The sequence below is a fragment of the Myotis daubentonii genome, chromosome 12, assembly GCF_963259705.1.
Source record: "Myotis daubentonii chromosome 12, mMyoDau2.1, whole genome shotgun sequence".
Lineage (NCBI taxonomy): Eukaryota > Metazoa > Chordata > Mammalia > Chiroptera > Vespertilionidae > Myotis > Myotis daubentonii.
The window spans coordinates 31,057,107-31,083,773 of NC_081851.1; the positions used below are offsets into that span (position 1 = coordinate 31,057,107).

Sequence of the window (26,667 nt, forward strand, 5' to 3'; positions counted from 1 at the left end):
TCAAATCTCTGATATCTTTTATTTAGAACTCCGATATGTCAGTCTTATTTGTGGTTTTAAAAATGGATCCTGTTTCTTGGCATTAATGATAATTTTTTAAAGGCCATTTTATTTTATTTTTTATATTTTTATTGATGTCAGAGAGGAAGAGAGAGGGAGAGAGTGATGCAAACATCAATGATGAGAGAGAATCATTGATTGGTTGCTTTCTGTACTCCCCTCCCGCATCCTGGGTATGTGCCCTTGACCTGAATCAAACCTGGGACCCTTCAGTCTGTAGAACAATGCTCTATCCACTCAGCTAAACCAGCTAGGGCTATGATAATTTTGACTGTCTGCTGGTCCTGCATAAGAAGTAGTATTCCGAATGGTGCTATCTTCTTGTAGAATGGATTTTTCCTCTTTCAAGCAGCTAGAATAGGGGCTTTTCACGTTAACCAATAAAGGACTGAGCTGGGTTATATTTTCTGTCTAGCTTGATTAAACTCTGGTTTGCCCCAAATTAACAGTCTCCTTCTTTGGGCTCTGCTTCTAGTTCTTTTCTTTCTGGAGAAGTAAGAATGCAAATCACTCAGCTTTAATTTTTAGCTCCTTTTTCTTTGCATACTAGCCTCTTGCCTCATGTTAAGAATGATAAATAGAACATGCCAAAAAGCAGCCAACTTAAGAAAAAAATGTACATCAAAATTAAAAACTTTTATACATCAATGGGTACTATTAAGAAAGCAAAAATGCAACTACAGAACAGGAGAAAATATTTACAATTTATATATCAGATAAGGGTGTAATATCCAGACTATACAAAGAATTATTATATCTTAACAAGAAAAATGTAAATGACCCAGTTTAAAAATGGACAGATAATTTGAATAGCTATTTCTCCTAAGAAGATATATAAATGGCCAATAAGTACATGAAGAGATGCTCAACATCATTAGTCATTAGAGAAATGCATATCAAGACCACAAGAAAATACCACTTCACACCCACTAGAATGGATATTAATTAAAAAGAAAAATAATTGTTAGCAAGCATGTAGAGAATGTAAAATGGTCTAGTTGCTTTGAAAAATAGTTTGATAGTTTTTTTTAAAATATAGAATCACGATGTGGCCCAGCAATTCTTCTAGGTTTATACCCCAAAGAATTGAAGATGATCACTCAAACAAATACTTATACACAAATGTTCATAGCAGCACTGTAGTCAAAAGATGGAAACAACCCAAATATACATCAACTGATGAATGGATAAACAAATGTGCTATATCCATACAATAAAATGCTACTCAGTCATAAAAAGGAATGAACGACTGATACATGTTATAAAATGGATATGCTTAAAAACATTATCTTTAAGTAAAAGAAGCCAGTCACAAAAGGACACATGTTTTATGATTCCATTACTTTGAAATACCCATAATAGGTAACTTCAGATAGACAGAAAGCAGGTTATTGGTTACTAAGGACTGGGGGCTGTGGATGAGGACTGACTGTTAATTTGTGTATGGTCTGTTTGGCAGTGATGGAAATGGTTTACAATTTAATAGAGGTGTCAGTTTCATAACATTATGAATGTACTAAAGTCCACTGAATTGTATACTTGAAATGGTTAATTAATTTTGTTATAGGAATCTTTCCTCAATTTTTAAAAAGATTAAGTCAATATCCTGATGGTAAAAGCAACATGAAGACTGTTGGGCACTCTTCAACAGGCTTCCCTTCTTTCTAATGTTTTGGTTCCTCTGCTCATCAAAACTCTGATGCCTTCCAACATATGCTTTTTTGTCATAGTTTCTTTAGATGTGGTGCTCTCCTGATTCATTCAAACTTTTTGCTGATCTCCTTCCTCTTACTTCCAAGAGCCATTATGGACTGCGATACTCAAATCTATAGAATTTTAATCATTCCAAGTTGTATATAGCTTGTGTCTTTAGCCAGTTTCCATTTTTCTTCACAATCAGAATATTTCATGTTTCTTACACATAACACAACAGTTTTCAGTTTACAGTGAATCAGAATCACTTGGAAGCAATCCATTGGCCCTAACCCCAGAGACTTTGAATAAAAATTCTAAGTTGAAACCAAGAAAAGTTCATTTAACAAATATCACCGATGTCTTAACCTTATGAGCTACAAAGCTTCAAGAAAAACTGCTCAATACTGTTAATGTAAGTGATACCTAATAAATACTTGTTGAGAGAATAATGACTACACACATGATTAAATAAACCCTTGAAATAGTCTTCCCAATCTCATTTCCCATTGATGATGCAGTGCCCTTTGCATTACTTACATTTCACCCTGTCTGCATTCCACACACTGTGCAATCAGAATGTGCAGAGAAAGCTACACCATCAATATGCATGACATATCAAACTGTGGACAAGGTGAGCCAGTTAATACTGCTAAGAGGAATTTCCATTCTGCATATCATGGCTTTTATCTTAATACTCACTGATATTCAGCGATCTTTGACAAGTAATTTGACTCTGCCAATTGTAGTTTTTTTGTTGTTGTTGGCTTACAAAGAAGCTAATATGCCATTTATCATGAGTACTGGCAGGGTCATGGCAATAACTGCTTCGGATACAACCATGAGCAAGGTAAGTAGAGTGCGAGGGGGGTGAGAAGCTAATGAGACATGAGAAAGTATGGAAGTTCTCCTGTTGGAGACTGCTGTGTGTGGAGAGGACAGACCGATAGAGGCAAATGAAAATAATTATCAGAGTTATTCATGCTAAAGAATTTTTGCCTCAATTATTATCTCAATCATTTAAATAAATGTATTTTGGGAGCCTCAGTGACCCAGGAAATTAACAATTATGCCTTAGTTACCTGTAGGTGGAACCATGGACATTTAGCCATAGGTTTTAGCTCCGACCATATTTGAAATGGTGAGAGAACTGGTGAGAGAATTGCATCAAGGTCCCTGTGTTATTTGTCTTCACATCTTGGTAGCCCCCCACCCCCAAATCTCTCTGGCTCTAGTGGATAACTTTCCTTTTCTGAAAGATTAGATTTCAGGAAGGTCTGTGATGGATTCTACCATCAGATTTTACTCTCTGTGTATTATAGAGCTAGATGATGAAATCAGGAAACTGGTGTGTGTGTGTGTGTGTGTGTGTGTGTGTGTGTGTGTGTGTGTGTGTGTGTTTTAGATATATTTTTATTGATTTCAGAGAGGAAGGAAGAGGAAGGGAGAGATAGAAACATCAATGATGAGAGAATTATTGATCAGCTTCCTCCTGCACGCCTCACACAGGGAATCAAGCCCACAAACTGGGTATGTGCCCTGACCAGGAATCGAACTGTGACTTCCTGGTTCATGGGTCGATGTTCAACCACTGAGCTATGCCGGCCAGGCAGGAAACAGTTTTCCCACAACATCGCAGCCACTTCCAAATTCTGAGATTTTGATCAGGTTATTCAATCATCCTAAGCCTCAGTTTCCTTATCTGAAAAATGGATCAATATCTACTATATAGGGTAACTGTGAAGAATATAGGAAATGACGCAAGTAAAACACTAAGCACCGTGTTTTAAAAAATAAAGTGCTCATTAATAAATAGGGTACTTACCTATATAGGAATCCAAAGTGAACAGTTTACCATTTTTGCTCATTGGTTCTACCAGTGGGGTTTATACTGTGCTGCCTGTGACATTTTAGGAATGTATCTTGGCTGTAACTTAGCCAACTATACCTTTCTCCTTACCTATTTCCCTGCTCTATGCACACAAGTCCTTCCAGTGACCACGGTTCCATGTCTGGCTCCTGGCTTAAATGAGCTGTGACAAGTATCCTCTTCGTAATGATAACCCCATCAGACTTGTAGTTGTCACTTTGGAAAGAATACTAGCTTCCCTTCCCTATTCTAGGTACTTTGCACATATTACACACATTACCTTACTTAATCCTAACAGAAAATGTACATAACAATATAGCTATATTTATATCTATACATACATGTAAATAGTTACGTATATAAAACTATACAGATAGAAAGATAGGTAGATAGATGATAGGTAGATAAATAGGTAAGTAGATATCTGAGAAAGATTCTCAGAAAGCTTACACAACTTGATAAAAGTTACAGTTTAAAAGAGATTGAGAAATATCTAGCCTGGTTCTATTACTTAAAAAATGGATCCCCCCCCCTTTTTTTTCTTTTTACATTATGTTTGGTCAGATCTAGAAGGGTTGAATTTTGAACTGAGCTTTAAAGTGGAAATGGATGGAAAGACTAATAAGAAAAACATTCCTGGTTGAGGCATTTGAGGAGTATTTAGAGTTAACTCATTTGATAGGATCCTATTGTGTCTCATTATTGCTTCAGTGTGTTCTGCTATAATTTAAGACCTATTGTACCAAACTTTTCCAATAAAATCATAAAAGTCAAGCTGAGGCTTTTCACAGTTATTTAGATATTGTCAGAGCATTGAATTTAAACCTGTGAATAGAAAATGTCAACTAAGAAATTGCCATCAGGAAAATAAATCTATTCTACATGAGCATCAATGATTCTTGCACTGAACTAAAAAATGAATTCCAGAAACATCATCCCCTTGCTTTTGTATGATTATGCCCCCCACTGCAGGTACTCAGCGTGAACATCTTGGAGGCTACTACAGAAAGAGCTGTGCAGATTGGGTTCTTTGGCAATTCACTAGGCAAGGACTTCCCCTCTGGGCAATGTGCTTGCTGAAAAGAGTGGAAGGGAACAGAGTTTCTAAGCAGCATCCCAGGATTGTGAACTTGCAACAAGAAATGAAGACAGACCCTAGCCGGTTTGGCTCAGTGGGTAGAGTGTTGGCCTGTGGACTGAAGAGTCCTGGGTTCAATTCCGGTAAAGGGCACATGCCTGGGTTGCAGGCTCAATCCCCAGTGTTGGGTGTGCAGGAGGCAGCTGATCAATGATTCTCTCTCATTATTGATGTTTCTATCTCCCTCTCCCTTCCTCTCTGAAATCAATAAAAATATATTTAAAAAAAAATAAATGAAGGCAGGACTCAGACCCAGAAGCAAGGGAGACCACAGACTGGGGAGTGCTCCGGTTCCTCACAGGTCCTGGATCTAAAATTCCAACCACATAAATAGCACATCATTTTTTTTTTACTGTATTAATTTATGACTTTTTGGTTATAAGACACAGAAGCAAAATCTGGCTAATATTAACAGAAACACACTTAAATGGTAGGTGAAGAATTAAAGGAACAGCCAAGGAATTGGGTACAGGATGAGGACAGAGTAGCAAATGGGCTTTTGTAGCAAAAAATAGTGGTTGGTGGTTGGTTATAGGGGTTAGGTCAATTAATACTTTCCATTCTTGTTCCCACAGTCCAAATCCCTGAGAGAGTATCCAGTTGACCTAGACAGGTCATGTGTCTGCCACTGTGACCAGGAAGAAGACACCTTGATCAATAGCCCTACCAAGACTGCCCATAGTGGCAAGGTTGTATCTGGGACAGGGAATCAGTATTTATTCTATTTCTAGAAGAAGTAAGGATACAGGGCACACTTCAGATGGTCCACTTTAATTCCTGAGGGTACTACTTAGTTCTGTACTTAGTTCTTCTAAAGCAGAGTCCAGCCCATGGAGGTAGTCTATGGACTGGACATTTTCCACATCTGGAGTGACAAAGAACTTAACTATCTCTTCCTACATATTTAAGGATATTTTATATTTTTATATTTAAAGCTTCATTTCTTTTTTACAATTATGATTACATAAAGACAATTTTTCTTCATTTATATTGCATTAGAAGAACTTTCTATCATTAAAATTTAGGTTTATGTAATCATAATTGTGAAATTTGAATAAATTTAATGACTAGTATGTCATTATGGGTTATCATAATTTTTTATATTTTCATTTGCAAGAAATTTCAGTTTTTAAAGAAAGTTGAGCATATTATAATGAATAACCTCGCATACAAATCTATGTGCATATCTGCAATTATTTTCCCAGGATAAATTCCTAGAATTGTCAGGTCTAAATGGGTCTGTTAGGATGCATATTGCCAAATTTCCCTCCAAAGGGGTATTTACATCCACAGAGGAAGACACTGTAAGTATGCTTAAAATAAAGGTAGAGGCATAGGGCCAGCATCTTGGAGAATACTTATGGACCATTGTCTGGCTTGGCACAGTGTAGACATTTGGTCTGGTTATAACAGAACTATCCTTGGGCACAGAGTTATGTGCCTGTCACCATAACCAGGAAAAAGACAGCCTGATCAATAGCTCTATCAATTCTGCCCTTATTGGGGAAGTTATATCTGGGACAGGAAAATCTATATGCTCTTTCTAGATATGCTATTGCTCAGCTTCCAGGGTACAGTGAATGTAGATTTCCAAGTTAATTTTTGTCCCAGGAATACCCAACATGAGATGCACTGTGACTAGGGATGCATTTGTGCTTTTAGCACCAGCACAATTATAAACCAATCTTAATAAAGTATCCACAGTTTGTTTAATTGTAAATACTGCACCATCCTGAGAAAATCGTCAAGGTAATTCATTGCAAATGTACCCCTACATTACTAAATGAGGGGTCTAAAGTATTGTATTTTTTCTTTGAGCGTTATTTGCATTCCATGCCTTCTTTCACAAAGGTTATGGTCCAGAATCGAATACAAAAGTAGAAGAGATATAATAACATCTTGTCCCAGGAGGCAGATGCAGAATGTGTACTAACTCTCTCCTAATTAAAACCCATAGCAGAAAGTACCAGTCTATCAGGTAGTCTTTTCTACTCAGCCCAGATGTAGCTTTAGAATCTTTTTTTTAAAATAGATTTTTATTGATTTCAGAGAGGAAGGGAGAGGGAGAGAGAGACAGAAACATCAGTGATGAGACAGAATCACTGATCAGCTACCTCTTGCACACCCTACACTGGGGATCGAACTCACAGCCCTGATCGAGAATCAAACTGAGACCTCCTGTTCATAGGTCGATGCTTAAATGCTGAGTAATACAGGCCAGACTAGCTCTAGAATCTTTTTCATCACAGTGACCCAGGCAACAACAGTGGTCAATTGGAGCTAGACCTTTACTTAAAATCTATTTAAATCTCTGATATCGAATAAATCATGTGTCTAGTTAGTATCAGCAAAAGTCTAAGTTTGTCTTAGTTTTATTAGCATTTTCCATCCCAGTTTAGTAGTCCCATGAAAGGATTAACGAATGTTGATGTAATATGCCATATATTGGGTAATGAGCTATATATAGGTTATTTCATTTAATCTTTATGATATTGGGACATGTGATATCTCCCATTTTATGGATAAAAGGACTGAAACTTAGAGAGGCTAAATAAATTTCCTCAAGTCCCCTGGCTAGTAACAACTATGATGAAGGGTCTGAGATTGTACTCTAGCTACAGGCTAACAAGTTGACTTACCACATGGGTGGATGACATAGGACTCATGAAGTTTATTATTTACAGCAATTTCAATGGGCAAAATATCAATATCTGTGTCAGTTTTCAAGCCCTCATTCTCACTGGGCTCTACAAATAGGGCCAGGTGATCACTGAACAATCATTGGGTTATGTTAAGAAAAGAAACCTTAACTTAGAAAACACAAGTCTTTTAGAATTTGCAGTAAACCTGTCGACTTTTTACTCTAAAGAGAGACATTATCTCTATTATACTGAACAGTAAGCATCAAGACCCTTATTTCCAAGGGAGACACTATGTCTTTGAAAGCTATTTGCTATACAAACATCCGGGAAAAGAGAGTCTATAAAAAAGTAGTTACTCTCAAGATGTGCAGAAACCTGAGATGCATGGAGAATTGTCCTGTAATCACTGAGTGGAAAAGTCAGAATTTGAATCCAGGCTTGTATAGCCCCATAACTGACATCTTATTCAATAAACCTCATGTTTCTCTGTCTGTTTGCATCATCTTCAGACTCTTAAAGTTCAGAGACGGGCCCCATATGAAATGGCAGTTAGGAAATCTCACAGCTCTGAAAAATGTTCCTTATCTATGAATTAATTATTCTGGTCACACTGCTTTTAATTGCTCACTTATTTTTCTATTATTTCTAGGCTGTTGGCACTCTAAGGACTGAATCCTGTTCACTGTGATATTCCCATTTGCATAAACACTCATCTTTAAGGTCAAGCATATCTGAGTTTGACTCCAGTCTCAATCACTCAGAAGTTGTAGAATGAGTATCAGCCTGTTTCCTAATCTGTAAAATGGAATTTGTAATAGTACTTTTCTAAGGTGGTTATGAAGACTCAATGAGATTACATATAGAGCACTCAGTATAGTACTTACTGTATATGGTAGCTACTTTTATAATACCAATCACTTAATATATATTATTTGAACTAGAGGCCCGGTGCACAAAAATTTGTGCACTCGGCGGGGAGGGGGGGGGGAGGAGGGGTCCCTCAGTCCGGCCTGTGCCCTCTCGCAGTCTGGGACCCCTCAGGAGATAACGACCTGCTGGCTTAGGCCTGCTCCCGGGTGGCAGACGGCAGGCCCAATCCCTAGGTGCAGCCCCTGGTCGGGCTCAGAGCAGGGCTGACTGGGGAGTTGGGGCGCCGCCCCCTGTCATGCAAGAGCAGGGCCGATCAGGGGGTTAGGGCGCCGCAGCCTGTCACACACAGAGCCGCAAGGTGATCAGAGGGTTGGGGAGCTCCACCCTATCAGGCACAGAGCAGGGCTGATCAGGGGGTTGGGGCGCCTTCCCCTGTCACAAACAGAGCAGGGAGGATAGGGAGGTTGTGGCCCCACCCCCTGTCACACACAGAGCAGGGCTGATCAGGGGGTTGGGGAGCTCCCCCCTGTCACGAACAGAGCAGTGCCAATAGGGAGGTTGTGGCCCCGCCCCCTGTCACACACAGAGCCGCAGGGTGATCAGGGGGTTTGGACGCTGCCCCCTGCCATGCTGATCCCTGTGCCAGGAGGCCTCGCGGCTCCACTGATCCTGGTGCTGGGAGGCATATTACCCTTTTACTATATAGGACAGAGGCCTGGTGCATGGGTGGGGGCCGGCTGGTTTGCCCTGAAGGGTGTCCTGGATCAGGGTGGGGGTCCCCACTGGGGTGCCTGGCCAGCCTGGATGAGGGGATGATGGCTGTTTGCAGCTGGTCACACACCCTTCAGGGTGGGGGTCCCCACTGGGGTGCCTGGCCAGTCTGGGTGAGGGGCTGAGGACTGTTTTCAGGCTGGTGGGTGACTGAAGCTACCAACTGCTCCTTTTTTCCTTTCTTTTTTTTAATTCTGGGCCAGCTTTAGCTCTGGCTCCAGCTCTGAGGCCTCTGCTGCTGAAAGCAGGTATCTGGTTTGTTTGTGTTCTATAATCGAGACACTGTATCAGCTCTGAGATCCCGGCCGGCCGGCTGAAAGCGGGTTTCTGGGGTTTTGTTTAGCTTCTATATTTGTAACAATGTTTCAAACTGCAAGCTCATCGGCCGGCAAGGCAGGCGGGGAACACCGGAGTCCTCCGTCACTGAAGCAAGCAAGCCTCATGTTCGCTTCCAGCTGCCTGGCTGCTGGCCGCCATCTTGGCTGACAGTTAATTTGCATATCTCCCTGATTAGCCAATGGGAAGGGTAGCGGTCATATGCTGATTACCATGTTTCTCTTTTATTAGATAGGATGTTTAAAGGATTGTGTTTTCTACTCTCTAGGATGCTTTTCTTTACTAGATCCATATGTTTTGTCCTCATGTGTTTCTTCTCCTACTCTTTTCTCTAGCTACTATTTTATGTTTGGGCTGATGATTTTATTTCTGTTTACAGGACGGCCATTGCTTCTTGATATTCTTATTTCTCCTAATCTTAGTTTACTGCTCTGGCCAACTGCCTGGGATAACCAGCCTCTATTGTCCTGGATTAGAGTAGGTAATAAAAATGGGCATTTTGTTCATCACCTCTTTCATCACTTCCACTGATGGAGAGAAAATAACCAAAGTCACCCAGTATAGCTCTCATGGCTAAAGGTTTTTTCTTTCTTTTTTCTAACTAATTTATCAATCCACCCATCCATGTTTGACATACATATATTTGGATCTTTGAGATACACAGTAAAGCTATATATATATGTTTGCCAGCATCTAACTATGTTAAACAGAGCATCCTTCTATTATATTCTTCAGATATTAAAAATAACAATTATGGTAACTATTTTCTCTCTTCCTCTATAAATGACATTCTCCTCATTCATTTCACTGTGTCACACAGCCCACAAAAGGCTCCCAGAGCTGATCCCACCCCAGGACCAAGTTTCCTAACCTCATGTGGAAGTCCCTGCCAGTTTACCCATGTTGCTATTAAAATGTAATGCTCAGAATTGAGTACTAATCTTGGAAGAGATCTGGCAAAGCAGAATAAAGCAAGACTATCTGCAGACTCAGATGACCCCTGGTAAAGAATGACAAATGACAATGAGTTAATAGAAAACATTTCACTTGAAACAGGAATCTTTCTAGAATCCATAAAATCACCTTTCATGAGTCTGAGCTCAGCCTTCCAAGCCAGAAAACCCACAGGTATAAGGAATGGCATTGTTTTATTTCTCTTTTCAAACATTTTTTTTCCTGCTGTAAATCAGGTAGCCTGGGGCAGCACTCTCTCCTCACCTGAAGTTAGAATCAGGATGTCTGATTTTAAGCTTTATCCCTGGATTTATGAGCTGTGTTGCATTAGGCATATCACTTAACATTTCTGGGCCACAGTTTCATCATCTATAAAGTAGAACTCATGTGTGTGAGAACTTTGAGGCTTGTTGTGAATATCAAATGTGACAACATATATCAAAAAACATTTGAAAACTACGAAGAACCATAATAATATAAATCACCATTTTGGCCCTGGCTAATGTGGATAAGTGGTTAGAGTGTCAGCCCCCACACCAAAGGGTCATGGATTTCATTCCTGGTCAAGGCTATGTATCTCAGTTGCAGGTTCCATTCCTGGCCCTGGTTCAGGATTGTGTCTCTCACCTCTCTCTCTCTCTCTCTCTCTCTCTCTCTCTCTCTCTCTATCTCTCTCTCTCTCCTTCTTTCTCCCCCCTCCCCCACTCCCTCCCATCTCTTCTATTCCTCCCTTTCATTCTCTCTAAAACAAAATGGAAAAATAATATTCTCAGGTAAGAATTAACAATAACAAAAATCACCATTTTGAAAAATTGCCCTCACTTTGAATCTTGTCTGCTGTACATATTCAGTGAGGGCAAGTGATAGTGCCAAAGCAAATATTCAAAGTGAGGGGAATAGTTAGAGGATTACCTCTGTGAGTTTGGTTCTTACAATGGAATCTCATTCTAATGGGAATCACCTTTAGATGTTGTAACCTCTCAGGGCTCATGCCCAGACTATTTTCTCACTTTTTTTCTTATTTGATGTATGTTGATACTGCAAAATGATTATCAAAATAGGGTTAGTTAATACCTTCTTCTATTATGTAATTACCACTTTTTAATAACTTTCAGATACATGGTACAGTATTGTTAAATGTAGTCACCATGCTGTACATAAGATTCCCAGAACTTATTCATAGTTTGTACTCGTTGACCAACATTTCTCCATTTCCATTTCCTTTACCTTCTGTGAATTTACTTTTGTGTATGTACTATAGGTTTCACTTACTTAAAACACCTTATACTAGTAGATATAACTGTTTACTGTTCACTCATAACAACTTCAGTCACTTACAAAAAAAATACTTTTACACCTCTTCCCCCATGTTTTATGTTTTTGGTGTTACAATTTTTCTGTTTCATATTGTGCATCCATTAAAAATTATTGCAGCTTTAGTTATGGTAAATATTTTTGACCTTTAAACTTCCATGCTAGAAGTAAGTGGTTAACATACCACCATGTTATACCATTAGAGTATTCAGAATTTGACTATATATATACTTACCTCTACCAGTATGTTTTATATTTCATGTTTCCAACTTACTAATTAGTATCCTTTCATTTCAGCTTAAAGAACTCTTTCCACCATTTCTTCAAAATTTATCTTTATTGTTGAAAGTATTACAGATTTCCCCCTTTTGTGTGTGTATATGTGTGTGTGTTTTTCCCCATTGACCCACACCACCCTACACCCACCTCTCCCAAGCCTTCACCATTGTCTATGTCTATTGGCTATGCATATATGCATATAATCTCCCTGGTTAATTCTACCACCCCCCTCCCCCCTCCCCCCGTTTCTTGTAATGCAGTTCTAATAATGAATTTCCTGAACTTTTTTGGGGAAAAATCTTCATTTCTCCTTCATTTCAGAAAGACAAATTTTCCAGGTAAAATATTCTCTCTCTCTCTCTCTCTCTCTCTCTCTCTCTCTCTCTCTTAAATTGTTTTCTTCTTTTGTATTTTTTTATTATTATTTTTTAATTTGTCAGTTACAGTTGATATTCAATATTAGTTTATATTGTTTTCAGGTGTACAACATAGTGGTTAGACTTACAAAGTAATCCCTTGATAAGTCTAGTACCCAACGGGCACCATGCATAGTTGTTACAATATTATTGACTATGGTCCATAAGATAGTCTCAGTTGGTAGTTTCTTTTAGCATTTTGGATATATCATCCCATTTTCCTGGCCTCCAAGATTTCTACTGAGAAATCCAGTGAAAACCTTGTGCGATTTCCCTTATATGTAAAGCATCTTTGTTCGTTACTTTCTTTTAAAATTCTGTCTTTGGTTTTAGACAGTTTTATTATAATGTGTCTTCTTGAAGATCATTTTGGGTTGAAATTTTAGTTGACCTATGAGCTTCATGAACTTAGATGTCTAAATTTTTCCTCAGATTTGGAAAGTACTCAGTCATTATTACTTTAAGTAAACTTTTTGCTCCTTCCTTCCTTTTTTCTCCTTGTGGGACTGCAATAATGCATGTTATTTGTTTTCATGATATCCCATAGTTGGCATAGGCTTTTTTCACTCTTTTCTTTTAAAATATTTTATTGATTTTTTTTTTACAGATAGGAAGGGAGAAGTATAGAGTTAGAAACATCGATGAGAGAGAAACATCGATCAGCAGACTCCTGCACACCCTCCACTGGGGATGTGCCCATAACCAATGTACATGCCCTTGACTGGAATTGAACCTGGGACCCTTCAGTCCTCAGTAGGATGCTCTGTCCAGTGAGCCAAATATGTTAGGGCTTCACTCTTTTCTTTTTGGTCCTCTGACAGCAGGATTTTAAATGACCTATTTTCTTGTTCATTGGTTTTTCCTTCTGATTAATCAAGATGCCTGTTGGAGTTCTCTATTGAATTTTTAAATTTATTCTTTATATTCTTCAATTCTAGTACTTCTTTATTTTTTAAAAAATGGTTTCTATTTCTATGTCAAACTTTTCATTTTGTTCATGTATGTTGTTTTTCTAATTTTATTTAATTGTCTACATGTGTGTTCTTGTAAATCACTGCATTTCCTTAAGAGAATGATTCTGAAGTCTTTGTCTTTAGAGCCAGTCACTGGAGTTTTATTAGTTTTCATTAGGGATGAGATTGCTGGATCATATGGTGATTCTATTTTTATTTTATTCAGGAACCTCCATACTGTTTCTGTGAAGGCTGTACCTTTTTACATTGCCACTGACAATATACAAGGGTTCTGATTTCTCCACATTTTGTTCTTTTATTTCCTCTTGAGGGAGAGAAGCTAGAGGAGTTTTTTTGTTTGTTTTCCACCCACTCACTTTGTGCTGAGCTGGGAGGTAAGGGCATGGTGGGCTGTAGTGTATTTGACTAGAGCAGTGGCCGGCAAACTGCTGCTCGCGAGCCACATGCGGCTCTTTGGCCCCTTGAGTGTGGCTCTTCCACAAAATACCAGGTGCGGACGTGCATGTACAGTGCAATTGAAACTTTGTGGCCCATGCGCAGAAGTCGGTATTTTGTGGAAGAGCCACACTCAAGGGGCCAAAGAGCTGCATGTGGCTCGCGAGCCGCAGTTTGCAGACCACTGGAGAGCATGTCAGTGGCATCAACATTACAAGACAGTGGAACAGGAGCCAATGTCTGAGGCAGTCTCCAGAAAAGTCAGAATGTTGGACGTATGGTCTGGTCCTTTCCTTGCCAGGGAGAAGCTGTGACCTGAGTGTTTCTTCTTGATTGCCTGGCACTGGGCAATGGGTAGGGCTTATGGTGAGATGGAGTCTCATACATTTCTACCAGTTGTGATGTGGCTAGTTTTGCACTCACTGGGAACAGGCAACTCTCAGGTAGTTTCTTAATTTCTCATGAAGCAAACTGTTCTGTGTGTTGTTGAACCCCTGTGTCCTGGGGGAGAAGAAGAATCCAGGGTTTCTTAGTCTGCCACCGTGCTGACATCTTGCAGTCCCAGTCTTCAATTCTTTATTTTGATTCTGTGAATTCTAGGGCAGGCATTTGAGTAGTTATTTAGGGAAAGTACTTGGTTAAAATAGAATTATCCTTTGACCAACTCATTATGTCTCTCTGTGTTATGACCACAGAAATGAAAGATTGGCTGTATAAAGAGTTCTTGGTTCACAAACTGTGTCTTCAACCCTTCTGCATATTACCCAATTGAATTCTAATGCTTAGTGTTTGTTAGTGAGGAAAAATTACAGCAACCTGAGTTTTGTTCTTTCCACTTTTTTTTCTAAGTAAATTGTTTTCTTAACTTTTCTTCTAGGAATCATTTCACATTGATTTAATTTAAAAAACTGTACTAGGACCTAGTTAGCCTTCCCTCAAACATGGTAAATATTCTCATTTGAGACCATAGTCTTGCTTAAATCAGGAATGATTTTTATATTTCTCCGATTGTTTCTGCTTCATTGACTCTGTTCACTGTTATAGGAAGATATATTATATGTAGATCGTGTACCTTGAATATGTCTTATCTTTTCTAATAGGGTTTTATTTCTAAATTTTTGCTCCCCATATAAGTAAGATCTATGATTCTGGCTAGTCAGGCATTCATCTCAATTGTTTTGTCTGCTGTGTTCCTTTTAACATTTTGATTAGTTACTTTTAACCTTGTTGTTCTTCTCTTTTTCACAGAACCAATATTCTCTTGAAACTTATTGAAAATTAATTTTTTATTTTTTACTTAAAGCAATAAGTTCATTTTTTGAGAGTAATATCCTGTATCTCCTCAGAATATTGGTGAGTTTTCATTCTTGAGCTTTAAAAATTCTTGCATTTCTCTCTGCTTGTTCCTCTCTATAATCAAGAATCTATACTATCCTGACACTATACATAATTATTGCAATATTATTGACAATGCTCCTTGAAACTAATACAAAATAACATTTCATGTAAACTGTAATTGAAAAGAAAAAAGAACCTATGCTATCTTGAAGCTGGTTTATTTACATATTCAAGCTGGAAATAAGGTGTGGATCCTGACCACATTTGTATAGAAAGGCACGCAAGGTCAAGCCCTGTTTACAAGCAAAACAGCCTTGGAGTAGATGGATCTTTCTTTGGTATCTTTCGCTCTGTGAGGCTGTTGACGACTTTTATACAGGGAGTTTCTCCAGTGCCAATGTCCCCAAGGAGAGAGAAACGGAAGGTTCTAGGAGCTATTCCTCTCTGTCTTTCACTCAGCATGGTTTGCATTTCCAAGATAGAGGGTAGGTGAAGGGCATGCTGCCTACTAGCACTTATTCTCCCTTTCCTCCAATTGCATTTTTACTTCCAGAAGTGTTTGCTTTTCTTTTCCCCTTCTCTCACCCGCCTCCACCCCCCCTCAAGTGCCATGTTATTGCTTCTCAGGGTGACAGATAGTCTCAGTTTCTGGTATGTGTATAAACGTTATCCTTCATTCTATTATACTCTTGTAATATATATCTTATATGCATTGTTTGCTATTTCAATAATGATTAATGTGGGTGGAGGGGGCTATGGTAGTAACCTGTCCCCTACTGCTATTTGTCAAGAATCCCTAACCCATCCCCCAAGGATAAGCACTGACTTCAGCAGGGTGATGAAGATCCCAAAGGAGAGCTGTGACCAAGATGGTTCATCTTGTAACATACATTTAGGTAAAACACAACAACCCAGGTTCAGACAATTCCATTTTGATCATGTGTCTCAACATAACTAGTGCATTTCAAATCAATTTCAATCACAATCAATCAATGTATTTTGTTCTCATTTAATAACCCAGTGACTCACTGTTTGTTTTTGCTGAATTGTTTTGATAAGCAGTCCTTAGCCCTTTGGGGCTCATAATAATATAATATCTGAGGACATGGATAAGGTTGAAAAATTTATCTGTAGGCTAATATAGCAGAGACTGACATTTTTGAAAAATACAGAGGAGATGCTGGCCTGCTGCCTCCTTTCAACTCCTGTGCAGTGGGACCAAGGTTCCTGGGCATTGGAAAGAGAACATAGCAAGTAAAAACAAGCCACCCTCCCTTCCCTAGTGGAGACCCACTGTGAGAAACTGGGTCTTTGCAAGAGGATCTATTGGGATTACACCAGGATGATAGGAAGTTTCAGGAGTTCTCTGGAGGAGATTCTCTACACAAATCACTAAGGAGACTGTATTCAAAGCTAGAGCAGAGAGAGGAGATGGTTATTAGGGAGTGCGGTTGGTCAAGGAAGGCATCATTCACCACCACCCAACCCACTTAAATAAACCTGGCAGGCCTATCCATACCTGCCTTTGTACTATGTGAGAAGAGTGAAGAGTCATTGATGTTCCATCAAGTCAGCCCTAAGTTTCTGCTATATTATTCAGAAAAATCAGCATTTTCTGAAAAACAGTGTAGACTACACCAAAAGTCTACATATTTGGAAGAGCCAATCCAAAATCAGACTATAGGTTGATTTTGGACTGGCTACTCCTGCTTTTAACGGTAGCATTTTTCAACACAACCCTGTATTTCTGCCCTCTGGCATTGCTTACCAGAGTCCTGAGGAGTGCACTCTTATCATGTGCACCCCTGACAGGGGAGAGGACCAGGCCCAAAAGATAGATGGTCACGGGAGTGAGGAACTCTAACTAGTTAAAGTGGTACCCATGAGATCTAATCTAGACAGGGAAGGAGGGAAGGAAATAGTCATGAGGTGTCATAGATATTGAGAAGCTTCTGGGGAATCTTAAAATTTAACAATGTCCAAAGCCAATAGAAACTGACTAAACCAAAATATCTGTTCTGAGAATTTTTTACGCTAACCCAGGTGATTCTAATTTGCAAAAAAAGTTCAGAACCATGATCTAGAGGTGACAATGTGGGCAAAGATCAATTTCATAAGAAGTGAGAGGACAGAGCATTTTACAGAAAGAGATTTCCAAATTTGGAATTAAGGTAGAGAAATTGAATGATGGCAAGGTTTATGTTAGGGCCATGTGTGTCACTGAAGTGGAAGGAGGCAACTCAAGTTAACCTTCCTGTCACATTCAGTCTCCAGACAATGCCAGACAAATGTCGTAAGAGCATCTTAAGGGAGGTCCCACAAGAGAAGGCGATGATCGTTAAGACTTCCCAGTCTCTCTTAGGTGAGTAACTTGGGTCTCAAATGTATAACTGGAAGTGAGTGTGGGTGACTGAGCCATTTGAGATGAACAGGGTAAGCACCCACCAAGTAAACATAGTGGGCAGATGGCAGAATGGTGAAATAGTGCTCTAAGTGAAAGGTATAATATCTAAAGAGAAGAGAGTCTTGAATTACTGGTGACAAAATGCTGCCTGGATATTGAAAAAAGCAGAATTGAACCAAATTCCAATGTCTTAACCTATAGGTTCTAGTTTCCTTTTAATTTGGGTTAATTGAAGGCTTATTGAAGAATCCTAATTCCCCCTCCAGAGAACTCAATCCAGAGTCCCACAACTTTTCAGTCCTCATCCAGGGCTGCTCCTTCTTAGTACCTCTCTGGGGAGTCAGATTTATACTTTCAAGGCTGCTGAGGAGAGAAGGTCAGGGCCCTGGACTCACCCAGAGACCCTGGGGTGCTGAGTCCTGTGAGTTTCCTCGAGGTCCGCTGGTTCACATCCTCCCCTTCCACCTTGCCTTTCTGCAAATCTGCTGACTCACCCACAGGCCCTGATTCTTGAGTTTACTTTGTTCACATTCCATGACTCCTGCTTTTCTCACTCTGTATTCGGCCCTGCTTCCCTCTGCATTTAAATTCCTTCTTTTTCCCTGTTCTCCACCTGACCTAAGCCTGTTCTTATCTTTCATTTTTGCCATCTCTGTGTGGACAGCTGTTAGGGCCTTGATCTGTCTTCCCTTCCCACTCTGGCCCCAGGTTGGGATTAGTGCCAAGAGAACTTACCCAGATGGATGTGAGAACTCACAAGGCATTGAATAATGACACCAGCACAACCACCAATTCCTTAATTATTGTGTATTGAGGACTCTACATTGAATAAACTGTTTCACATACAGCTCCTGGCTAGTTCTTTCCGACCTGGAATATGTCATATATATATTTTTTTACCTCTGAAGTCTTCTGCACCATCACGCAGAGGTGATTCACTCTTTTAAATGAAGAAACTAAGGGAAGAGTGATGTCTGTGTCAAAACCATTTCCATAGATGTGAAAGCAAGTAGCCATTCTGTAGACTCATGTGAAGAAAATTTGGAAGGCAACATGGTTAAAATACCTCCCCATATTCCTACTTGGCCAATCAGATACTACTTCCATTGGCTCAGTATGACTTTGGGATCTCTAAGTGCCTCTTTTTAGGACAAGAGACTGTGGAGGGAGATGCCTTAAGCTATTATTAGTCAAGATGCTGCAATTAGCAGGGATAAGCTGAAATCCAGACACTGGGAGGAAAGCAACCAAGACAGATGCTGGGCATCACGCCAGAACTGCAGAGAAGCACTGGCCATTGGTATGGGGGAGGTCATAGGCAAACATGGCCTGTGTCCAGATTCCCCAGGACCCCCATGCCCCACATACATCTTTTTCTTTTCTGCCACTTGCTCATATTTTAGACAAGCAATTTGTATCCTGCATCATTCCCTCCCACACTCAAGTTACTTATAGATGGCAGATGCATATCTATATGCTTATTCCCAGGCTTGTGATTAGTAAGCATGTTGTCCATTTCTGCTGCCCTTTCCTGGGATGGAACTGTGGTAGCTGAGTGAACTGCCACATTCAAGGCAGTAAGGTGCATGCCTACTGTTTTAAGCCCCAGCTTCTTACCTGGCCATTCTGGCTGGACATTAGGTTGAACAGTGCCTCCGGCAAATCCAAACTCACCCAGAGTCTGTGAATGTGACCTTTGGAAATAGGGTCTGGGCAGATGTCATCAAGTTAAGATGGGTTTATCCTGAATTAAGGTAGGCCCAAATCCAGTATGACCAATGTCTTCATAAGAAGAAATGTGAACAGAGACAGAGACACACAGAGGGAAGAATGCCACGTGAAGATGGAGACAGAGATTAGTGTCATGCTGCCACAAGTCAAGGAATGTCGAAAATTGTTGGCAACCACCAGAAGCTAAGAAAAAAGAAAGGAACTGATATTTCCCTACAGCCCTCAGTGGACTGTGGCCTTGCCTGCACTTTGATTTCAGACTTCTAGCCCCCATAACTGTGAGGGAATTACATTTCTGTTGATTTAAGCCACCCAATTTATGATAATTCATTACAGAAGCCCCAGAAAACTAGTGCAGGCCTTTTGTAATATGACCACCACTCCAACTTCTCCCTTCACTGGCTCCCAACATACCACAATCCAGTTCTACTCTATCTTTATGGGTACCCGGTTAAACTCTACTTAAGGTGATCATATATATCTTTGTTAAATTAGATGTTATTGAAAATATATACCTTATTGAGCCTAGCAGCCCCCACAATATTTTGAATATGTTTCCATTGCTGCCCTTTCCTTCTCTCTGCATCTCTTCATTCCTTCACTGCATACTCCTTATACTGCTGGGTGGAGCCCCTAGGGGTGCCTCCTCACTCTCCTCCCCTCCTTGGGTAATCCTTCTGACATATGTCCATTCCTATACCCCACCCTGTCATACAAGCCTTCAGAATGAGCAGAGTGCTTTCCAAGGAGATGCCTAGTCATCATGCCAATCAGAATTGTGGTCATGCTAACAGTGACATCTTGCTATCCTCTCTTCCTCATCCAGGTGACATGCATGCATATTAGCAGGAGGAAATGTCTTAATCCTTCAAATTTGAAGCCACCTACAGACTGGAGTGGGGGAGATAGTCTTGATGAGGGTGATAAGACACCTTTCCCTGCTACTCCCTTATCATGCCACCTATGGACATTTTTAGCATTACTAGTACTTCTGGGTGCCTGTAGAGATTGGCACCTTTAACAAATGAGAAGCATTCCCAAGGAAATAAAAGCGTTTTTTGTTACAGCCATAACATTGAAGTTGGCTGAGCTTAAGAATGTTGGATATCTAACGAAATAATATTCTTCTTTGATTTTTTCAAAAGCATTAGGCTTGCAGGTGGATAAAGAGAGTAAAGGCCAACATTCAGACAGGGACTTTGTACAATGCTGTATTCTTGGGCTAATATGAATTGTCAGGGTGCTTCCAATCCCCAAGAAATTCAGCCTTTCCACCTTTTGGAAATTGGATTTTGACATTTATAGTTCAGACACCACCACTCAAGGGAGATTTAGAATTACACGTGTCCATCGAAGGGCATTTACAGAGAATTACCAATAATAGCAATCCCTGTCATTAGGTTAAGTTTTTAGATTTTCTCAATATTCTATCTAATAAAAGAGAAACAGGGTAATTAGCCGTACATCTGCTACCCTTCCCATTGGCTAATCAGGGAGATATGCAAATTAACTGCCAGCCAAGATGACGGCCGGCAGCCAGGCAGCTTGAAGCGAATATGAGGCTATGAGGCTTGCTTGCTTCAGTGATGGAGGAAACCAACGTTCCACGCCTGCCGCTGCCAGCCTCTGAGCTTACAGTTTGAAACATTGTTACAAATATAGAAGCTAAACAAAACCCCAGAAACCTGCTTTCAGCCAGCCGGGATCTCAGAGCTGGAGTTGAAACAGTGTTTCGATTATAGAACACAAACAAACCAGATACCTGCTTTCAGCAGCGGAGGCCTAAGAGCTGGAGCCAAGCCTCAGAGCTAAAGTTGGCCCAGAATAAAAAAAGAAAAAAGAAAAAAAGGAGCGGTTGGTAGCTTCAGTCACCCGCTAGCCTGAAAACAGTCCTCAGCCCCTCACCCAGACTGGCCAGGCACCCCAGTGGGGACCCCCACCCTGAAGGGTGTGTGACCAGCTGCAAACAGTCATCATCCCCTCACCCAGGTTGGCCAGGCACCCCAGTGGGGACCCCCACCCTGATCCAGGACACCGTTCAGGGCAAACCAGCCAGCCCCCACCCATGCACCATGCCTCTATCCTATATAGTAAAAGGGTAATATGCCTCCCAGCACCAGATCAGCGTGACAGCGGGCAGCGCCCAACCCCCCTGATCACCCTGCAGCTCTGTGTGTGACAGGGGGCGGGGCCACAACCCCCCTATCTGCCCTGCTCTGTTTGTGACAGGGGAAGGTGCCACAACTCCCTGATCAGCCCTGCTCTGTGCCTGATAGGGGGAGCTCCCCAAGCCCCTGATTGCCCTGTGGCTCTGTGTGTGACAGGGGGCAGTGCCCCAACTCCCCTATCAGCCCTGCTCTGTGAGTGACAGGGGGAGCTCCTCAACCCCCTGATCGGCCCTGCTCTGTGCGTGACAGGGGGTGGCGCTGCAATCTCCCCATTGACCCTGCCTTGAGTGTGACAGGGGGTGGTGCCCCAACCCCCCAATTTGCCCTACCCTGAGCGTGACTGAGGGTGGCATCACAACCTCCCAATCTTCCCTGCTCTGTGCATGACAGGCGGCGGCGCCCCAACTCCCCAATCGGCCCTGCTCTGAGCCCGACCAGGGGCTGCACCTAGGGATTAGGCCTGCCCTCTGCCACCTGGGAGCAGGCCTAAGCCAGCAGGTCGTTATCTCCCGAGGGGTCCCAGACTGTGAGAAGGCACAGGCTGGGCTGAGGGACCCCCCTCCCCCCGAGTGCACAAATTTTTGTGCACCAGGCCTCTAGTGTTATATATTAGGGTATGTCTCTGAAAATGACAGAATTAGAGACAGACTATAGAGGACAGTGAGGTTGCATTTCCTATTGGAATTGATGTCCAGACCCAAGTATAAGAGACATGTGAAATTCCCTGTAGACGGACATAGGACAGGTATTATTGATTTTTATAGTCAGGAAAACCAATATACAAGGAGAAAAGGGGCCACCCTCCCGGGCTGCCCCCGGCTCGGGCCCTGGAGCTGCCGCCGCGCCCCACCTGCTGGCTGCCAGTACCCTGGCCGACCTGCGAGGCGGGTCCACGGCGGCCCCGGGGGGGCGCCTCGCCTCCTCCTCCTCCTCCTCCTCCTCCTCCTCCTCCTCCTCCTCCTCCTCCTCCTCCTCCTCCTCGGCCGCTTCATCCCCGTCCTCCGGCCGCGCCCCCGGCGCCGCGCCCGCCGCCGCCAAGAGCCACCGCTGTCCCTTCCCGGGCTGCGCCAAATTGTACTACAAGTCCTCGCACCTCAAATCGCACCTGCGAACGCACACAGGTGAGCGCCCCTTTGCCTGCGACTGGCCGGGCTGTGACAAGAAGTTTGCGCGCTCCGACGAGCTGGCCCGCCACCACCGGACGCACACAGGGGAGAAGCGCTTCCCCTGCCCGCTCTGCTCCAAACGCTTCACCCGCAGCGACCACCTTACCAAGCACGCACGCCGCCACCCTGGCTTCCGCCCAGAACTGCTCCGATGCCCAGGCGCCCGCAGTACCTCACCCAGCGACTCCCTGCCCTGCAGCCTGGCTGGCAGCCCTGCACCCAGCCCAGCACCCAGCCCAGCCCCTGCCGGCCTGTAGGGCCCATCCAGCCCACCCGGATCTCACCCCACCCAGAGCACCAGCAACATGCCTGTTGTCCAGGCACCCTTCCAGCGTTCCCCTGAGGGCCCTGAGGCCTCTGATCCCTCAAGAAAGCAAGGAGGGGGCCTGAGACTAGACTGGGCTCAGCTGGACCTTTTGGATATGCCCCCCCGTGGGTGGCTGGGGCCCGTGTTTGTAAATAGCCACGACCTATAATTCTTCCCATCTGCTAAACTGGGACCCCAGGTGGGTGGCTGGCAGGTGCTCCTCTCTCCCCTTTGCCACTTCCCTGCTTTGGGGCGGGGGATATGTGTGTGGAGGGGGTCAGGAAAGGTACCCCCTGCCCAGTGCTTGGAATCAGCCCCAGGCCCCTCTCTAGATTGGGAAGAAGTGAGCAAAGAGCCATAGAGGATCCAGGGGTGACCGAGGGCCCACCCGCCTGGGGCTCCTCACCCCGTGGAAAGCCATTGGAGATGTTCAGGGAAATGGGGTGCGGCCCAGCCATCCCCCACTCGGGTATTCGATCTCAGGTGTTAACAGGTTCTGCCCCACTGCCCACGGGAGGCAGGTGGGCAGGGGGAGGGGGAGGGTAACCATAGGGTCCGGGTTTTGCTTCTGAGATGGGGGAGGGTGGGAGAGGAGCAGGGTTCTTCCAAAGAGCATTTGCCTCACTTTGGGGGGATGTGGATATGGGGATGGAGTGAATGCTGGCTTATTTATTTTCTTGTCGCTGCTGGCTGGGGTGCTGCCTGCCCCCCCTGGGTGGGTGTGGTGTGTTAGTGTAAGTGAGAAGCTGGTGCCGCAGCTACTCCCTGCTCCCGACGTTGGCCTTCCACAGCATCACGTGACAATCATTCCCTCCCTTTTAGGGACCAGACAGCCACTGGGCTAAATGCACCCCTCCCCACCCTGCAGGTGGAGGTGGGAGCCCTGGCTCCATCCTGCCCCTTGCTGCATGTCCCCCCGGGCTGCCAGGCCTGGACCAGTGGTTGAGTTGCCGCCCACAAGGATAGGAGGCAGGAGGACTGGCCCAGAACCCCCTGGGAAGAGCTGGGTGTGTGTGTGTGTTTGGACCGGGTAGAATATTTTTTCAGGCACCAATCTCTTTTTTGATCAGGGCCACTGTGGGTGGTCTATCGTCCTCAGGAGAAGGAGGTGAGGGGAGTGTCGTTGTGACCTAAACTTAGGGTGGAGAGGGGTGGATGCCATGTCCTCTGGCAGAGCCGGTGAGATTTCCTTTTGGACCAAGGGACTGAGGATCCAGCCCCCCTGCTCTGGCGTGGGAAGGGACCCAGGCTCCCTGCCCCCAGACCCTAAAAGGGCTTGTCTGCCCCCCCTCCCACTCCCCATTGGCTGCAGGAGGTTTGTGGCATCTGCATTTGTTCCAGAGCCTTCCTCGTGGCCTGACTGGGAGCTGGGGGGTTGGATGGCACTGTTGTGGACCTGGACCCTCAGCCTGGCAGGATCCAGGGCTGGGTGCCTCAGGTCCTGTTGGAGCTGGGCTGGGGAGGGTCTGCCTGCAGGTTCAGCCCAGGGGCAGATCCTTGCAGAGTTGGCCCATCTGCCCTCAGTCCTTCTCTCCCAGAGGGGAATGCCCTTGTCCTTGAGGGCAGAGGGGTGTGTGTCCCATTCACCTTTGTGTCTGTGTGGATGTCCCCTAGATGTCCCAGGCCTGGCCATGCCTGTCCACAGTGGGCTTCGGGGCCCAGGAAGCTGAGAGCTCTAATGTCTGGCCCTGTTCAGGGGCCTGAAGAGACCCAGGCCCCCCTCCTCCAATGGGCCAGAGGTAGCTGTGGCCTTTCACGGGGGGATGGGGGGTAGGGGGTCGCATCCCTAGGGACTCGTGCTTTCTCTGGTGGCACCCCTCTCCCTTGCCCTGCCTGCCCTTATCCTTGTATTTAATTAAATAAGCCCTTTTTTAACCCCCCCCCCCCCAAAAAAAAAGGAGAAAAGGTTTGAAATCAAACAGTCAACATATTCCAGCGGGAGTCTGGGTCACCTGAAGCCAGCTCTCCTTCCACGATTAGGCTAGCGCCTGGGCAGATGATCAGCCCATTCCTAGGGCTCAGGAATTACAGGATTTCTGGAATACCCCTCTGAAACCTTTCCTAAATTATAAAGGGGGAAGCAAATGTAGAAAATAATCTGTTTGCTTGAAAAGTGGCTTCTGGAAATTTTTCTTCTGCTTTTCACTTGTATTCTTCCAATTTCTAAAAATTTAAACTGCAGAGTAAGCCTCAGCACCCTTTATGGCCTCTGAAATGTTTAGAAGCTGGGATTAACTTTAAAATTTTTCTTTAGATCTCCCTCTCTAATTTCCAGATATCTGATACTTTCTTCTCCTCCTCCTCCTCCCCCTCCTCCCCCTCCTCCTCCCCCTCCTCCTCCTCCTCCTCCTCCCCCTCCTCCCCCTCCTCCTCCCCCTCCTCCTCCTCCTCCTCCTCCTCCCCCTCCTCCACTTCTTCCTCCCCCTCCTCCTCTTCCTCCTCCTCCTCCTCCTCCTCCTCCTCCTCCTCCTCCTCCTCCTCCTCCTCCTCCTTCTTCTTCTTCTTCTTCTTCTTCTTCTTCTTCTTCTTCTTCTTCTTCTTCCTTGTTTTAGGATATTCTGCATTTGTGAATATGAAGCTCCCTTACCACTTTGTTCTTTCCCTTTCATATCTCATATCCCCCTTATTATTACTTGTTCAATGTCAAAGTAGACTTTGCTAGATTTTGCAGTCCATAAATGCAGCATCATATTCAAGTCATGCTCAGTAAACAGTGAACTAGTCTTACCAGGGGAAATCACTTCATAAGTTATATAACCACTGTGCATACACCTGAAACTAATATAAGATTGCATGTTAACTGTAATTGAAAAATAAAATAACATTTTTTTAATGATGAACTATTGAATATGAGGGCATGGATAAATGCTGATATAGCCAAGTTCCTGTGTTGGATCGCTGTAAGACCCCAACAGCTTTTTTTCTGGATCTTTGTCACAAATGTCCACCTTTAGTCACATACTGGTTCTCAGCTTCCTTGACTCCTAAACAAAGCTGGAGACGTGTCCCCGTTTCACATATCATCATATATGTAGTGATCAAAGGGTAACAGAGGGGCACACCTCCTAAACACGCTGCCAGTTCAGGACACTAAACTGAGTGCCTACAGAAAACCCAAGAGGCAGTGGTCAACCATGTAAGAGTGTGATGAGAGAAGCACCAGGTGCAATGGGAGAACCTAGGGTACAACCTGGCATTCAGGGGAGGGGGCCTGCCTGGGGGACATGATGCTGCCATAAATACTGACCCTCTCATGACCAGGCTAGAGATCATGCTGGGCAGCATGATTCCACTGAGAGCATATTACCATGTACTAGGGACATTGTGCTCAGTAAACTTTTCCTGAATGATTTTACCTGGGACCATGTCTATCTGGTATTATAAGGCAGTTGGAGAAGGAGCTTAGTTGTACTATTTTTTTTTTTTTTCGTGTATGGGGCATATGTAGAGAGTATTTATAAGAGTTTATTTGATCTAAATTGAGGACATCTGCTAGGGAGCAAGATCTAAGATGCTCCATAGAATAACAGTTTTGTAGCTTCTTTTCTGCATTTGAAATTAAGGAGGGAACTAAGAAAGTTTACATGCCGGTGGGAAAAACAAAGAAGGGGATTGGATTATAGGACTGTTGACAGGATTATGTGCTCTTTTGAGGGTGGTTTGGCTTCTTTCAAAGGTGTGTTAATCAAGATGCACAGAAACAGTGGATGGGGCTTGCTTAAGGCAAAGATAAATCTTATCTTTGGTGGGACATCACGACCCAGGAAGACCTGACTTGTTAGGAATTGATGAGCAGATCAAG

The 26,667-nt window shown here is 43.2% G+C and overlaps 1 protein-coding gene across 1 annotated transcript; it reads left to right on the forward strand.

Annotated features, from left to right (window-relative positions):
* Positions 1-2,536: 2,536 nt before the first annotated feature.
* On the forward strand, positions 2,537-24,738 carry LOC132213951 (Krueppel-like factor 16). Its single transcript, XM_059660813.1, has 3 exons — positions 2,537-2,602; positions 5,336-5,449; positions 22,123-24,738. Exons 1-3 carry the CDS (start codon positions 2,537-2,539, stop codon positions 22,813-22,815), a joined length of 873 nt encoding a protein of 290 aa, XP_059516796.1. The 3' UTR covers positions 22,816-24,738.
* The last annotated feature ends 1,929 nt before the right edge of the window (positions 24,739-26,667 follow it).

What these genes read in the sequence shown, in the direction of transcription:
- LOC132213951 (XM_059660813.1), top strand. Translation starts at nt 2,537, where the DNA reads ATGCCATTTATCATGAGTACTGGCAGGGTCATGGCAATAACTGCTTCG. An exon ending in CGGATACAACCATGAGCAAG is followed by an intron (nt 2,603 to 5,335) that starts GTAAGTAGAGTG and finishes TTGTTCCCACAG; the next exon opens with TCCAAATCCCTGAGAGAGTA. An exon ending in AGACTGCCCATAGTGGCAAG is followed by an intron (nt 5,450 to 22,122) that starts GTTGTATCTGGG and finishes AATTCCCTGTAG; the next exon opens with ACGGACATAGGACAGGTATT.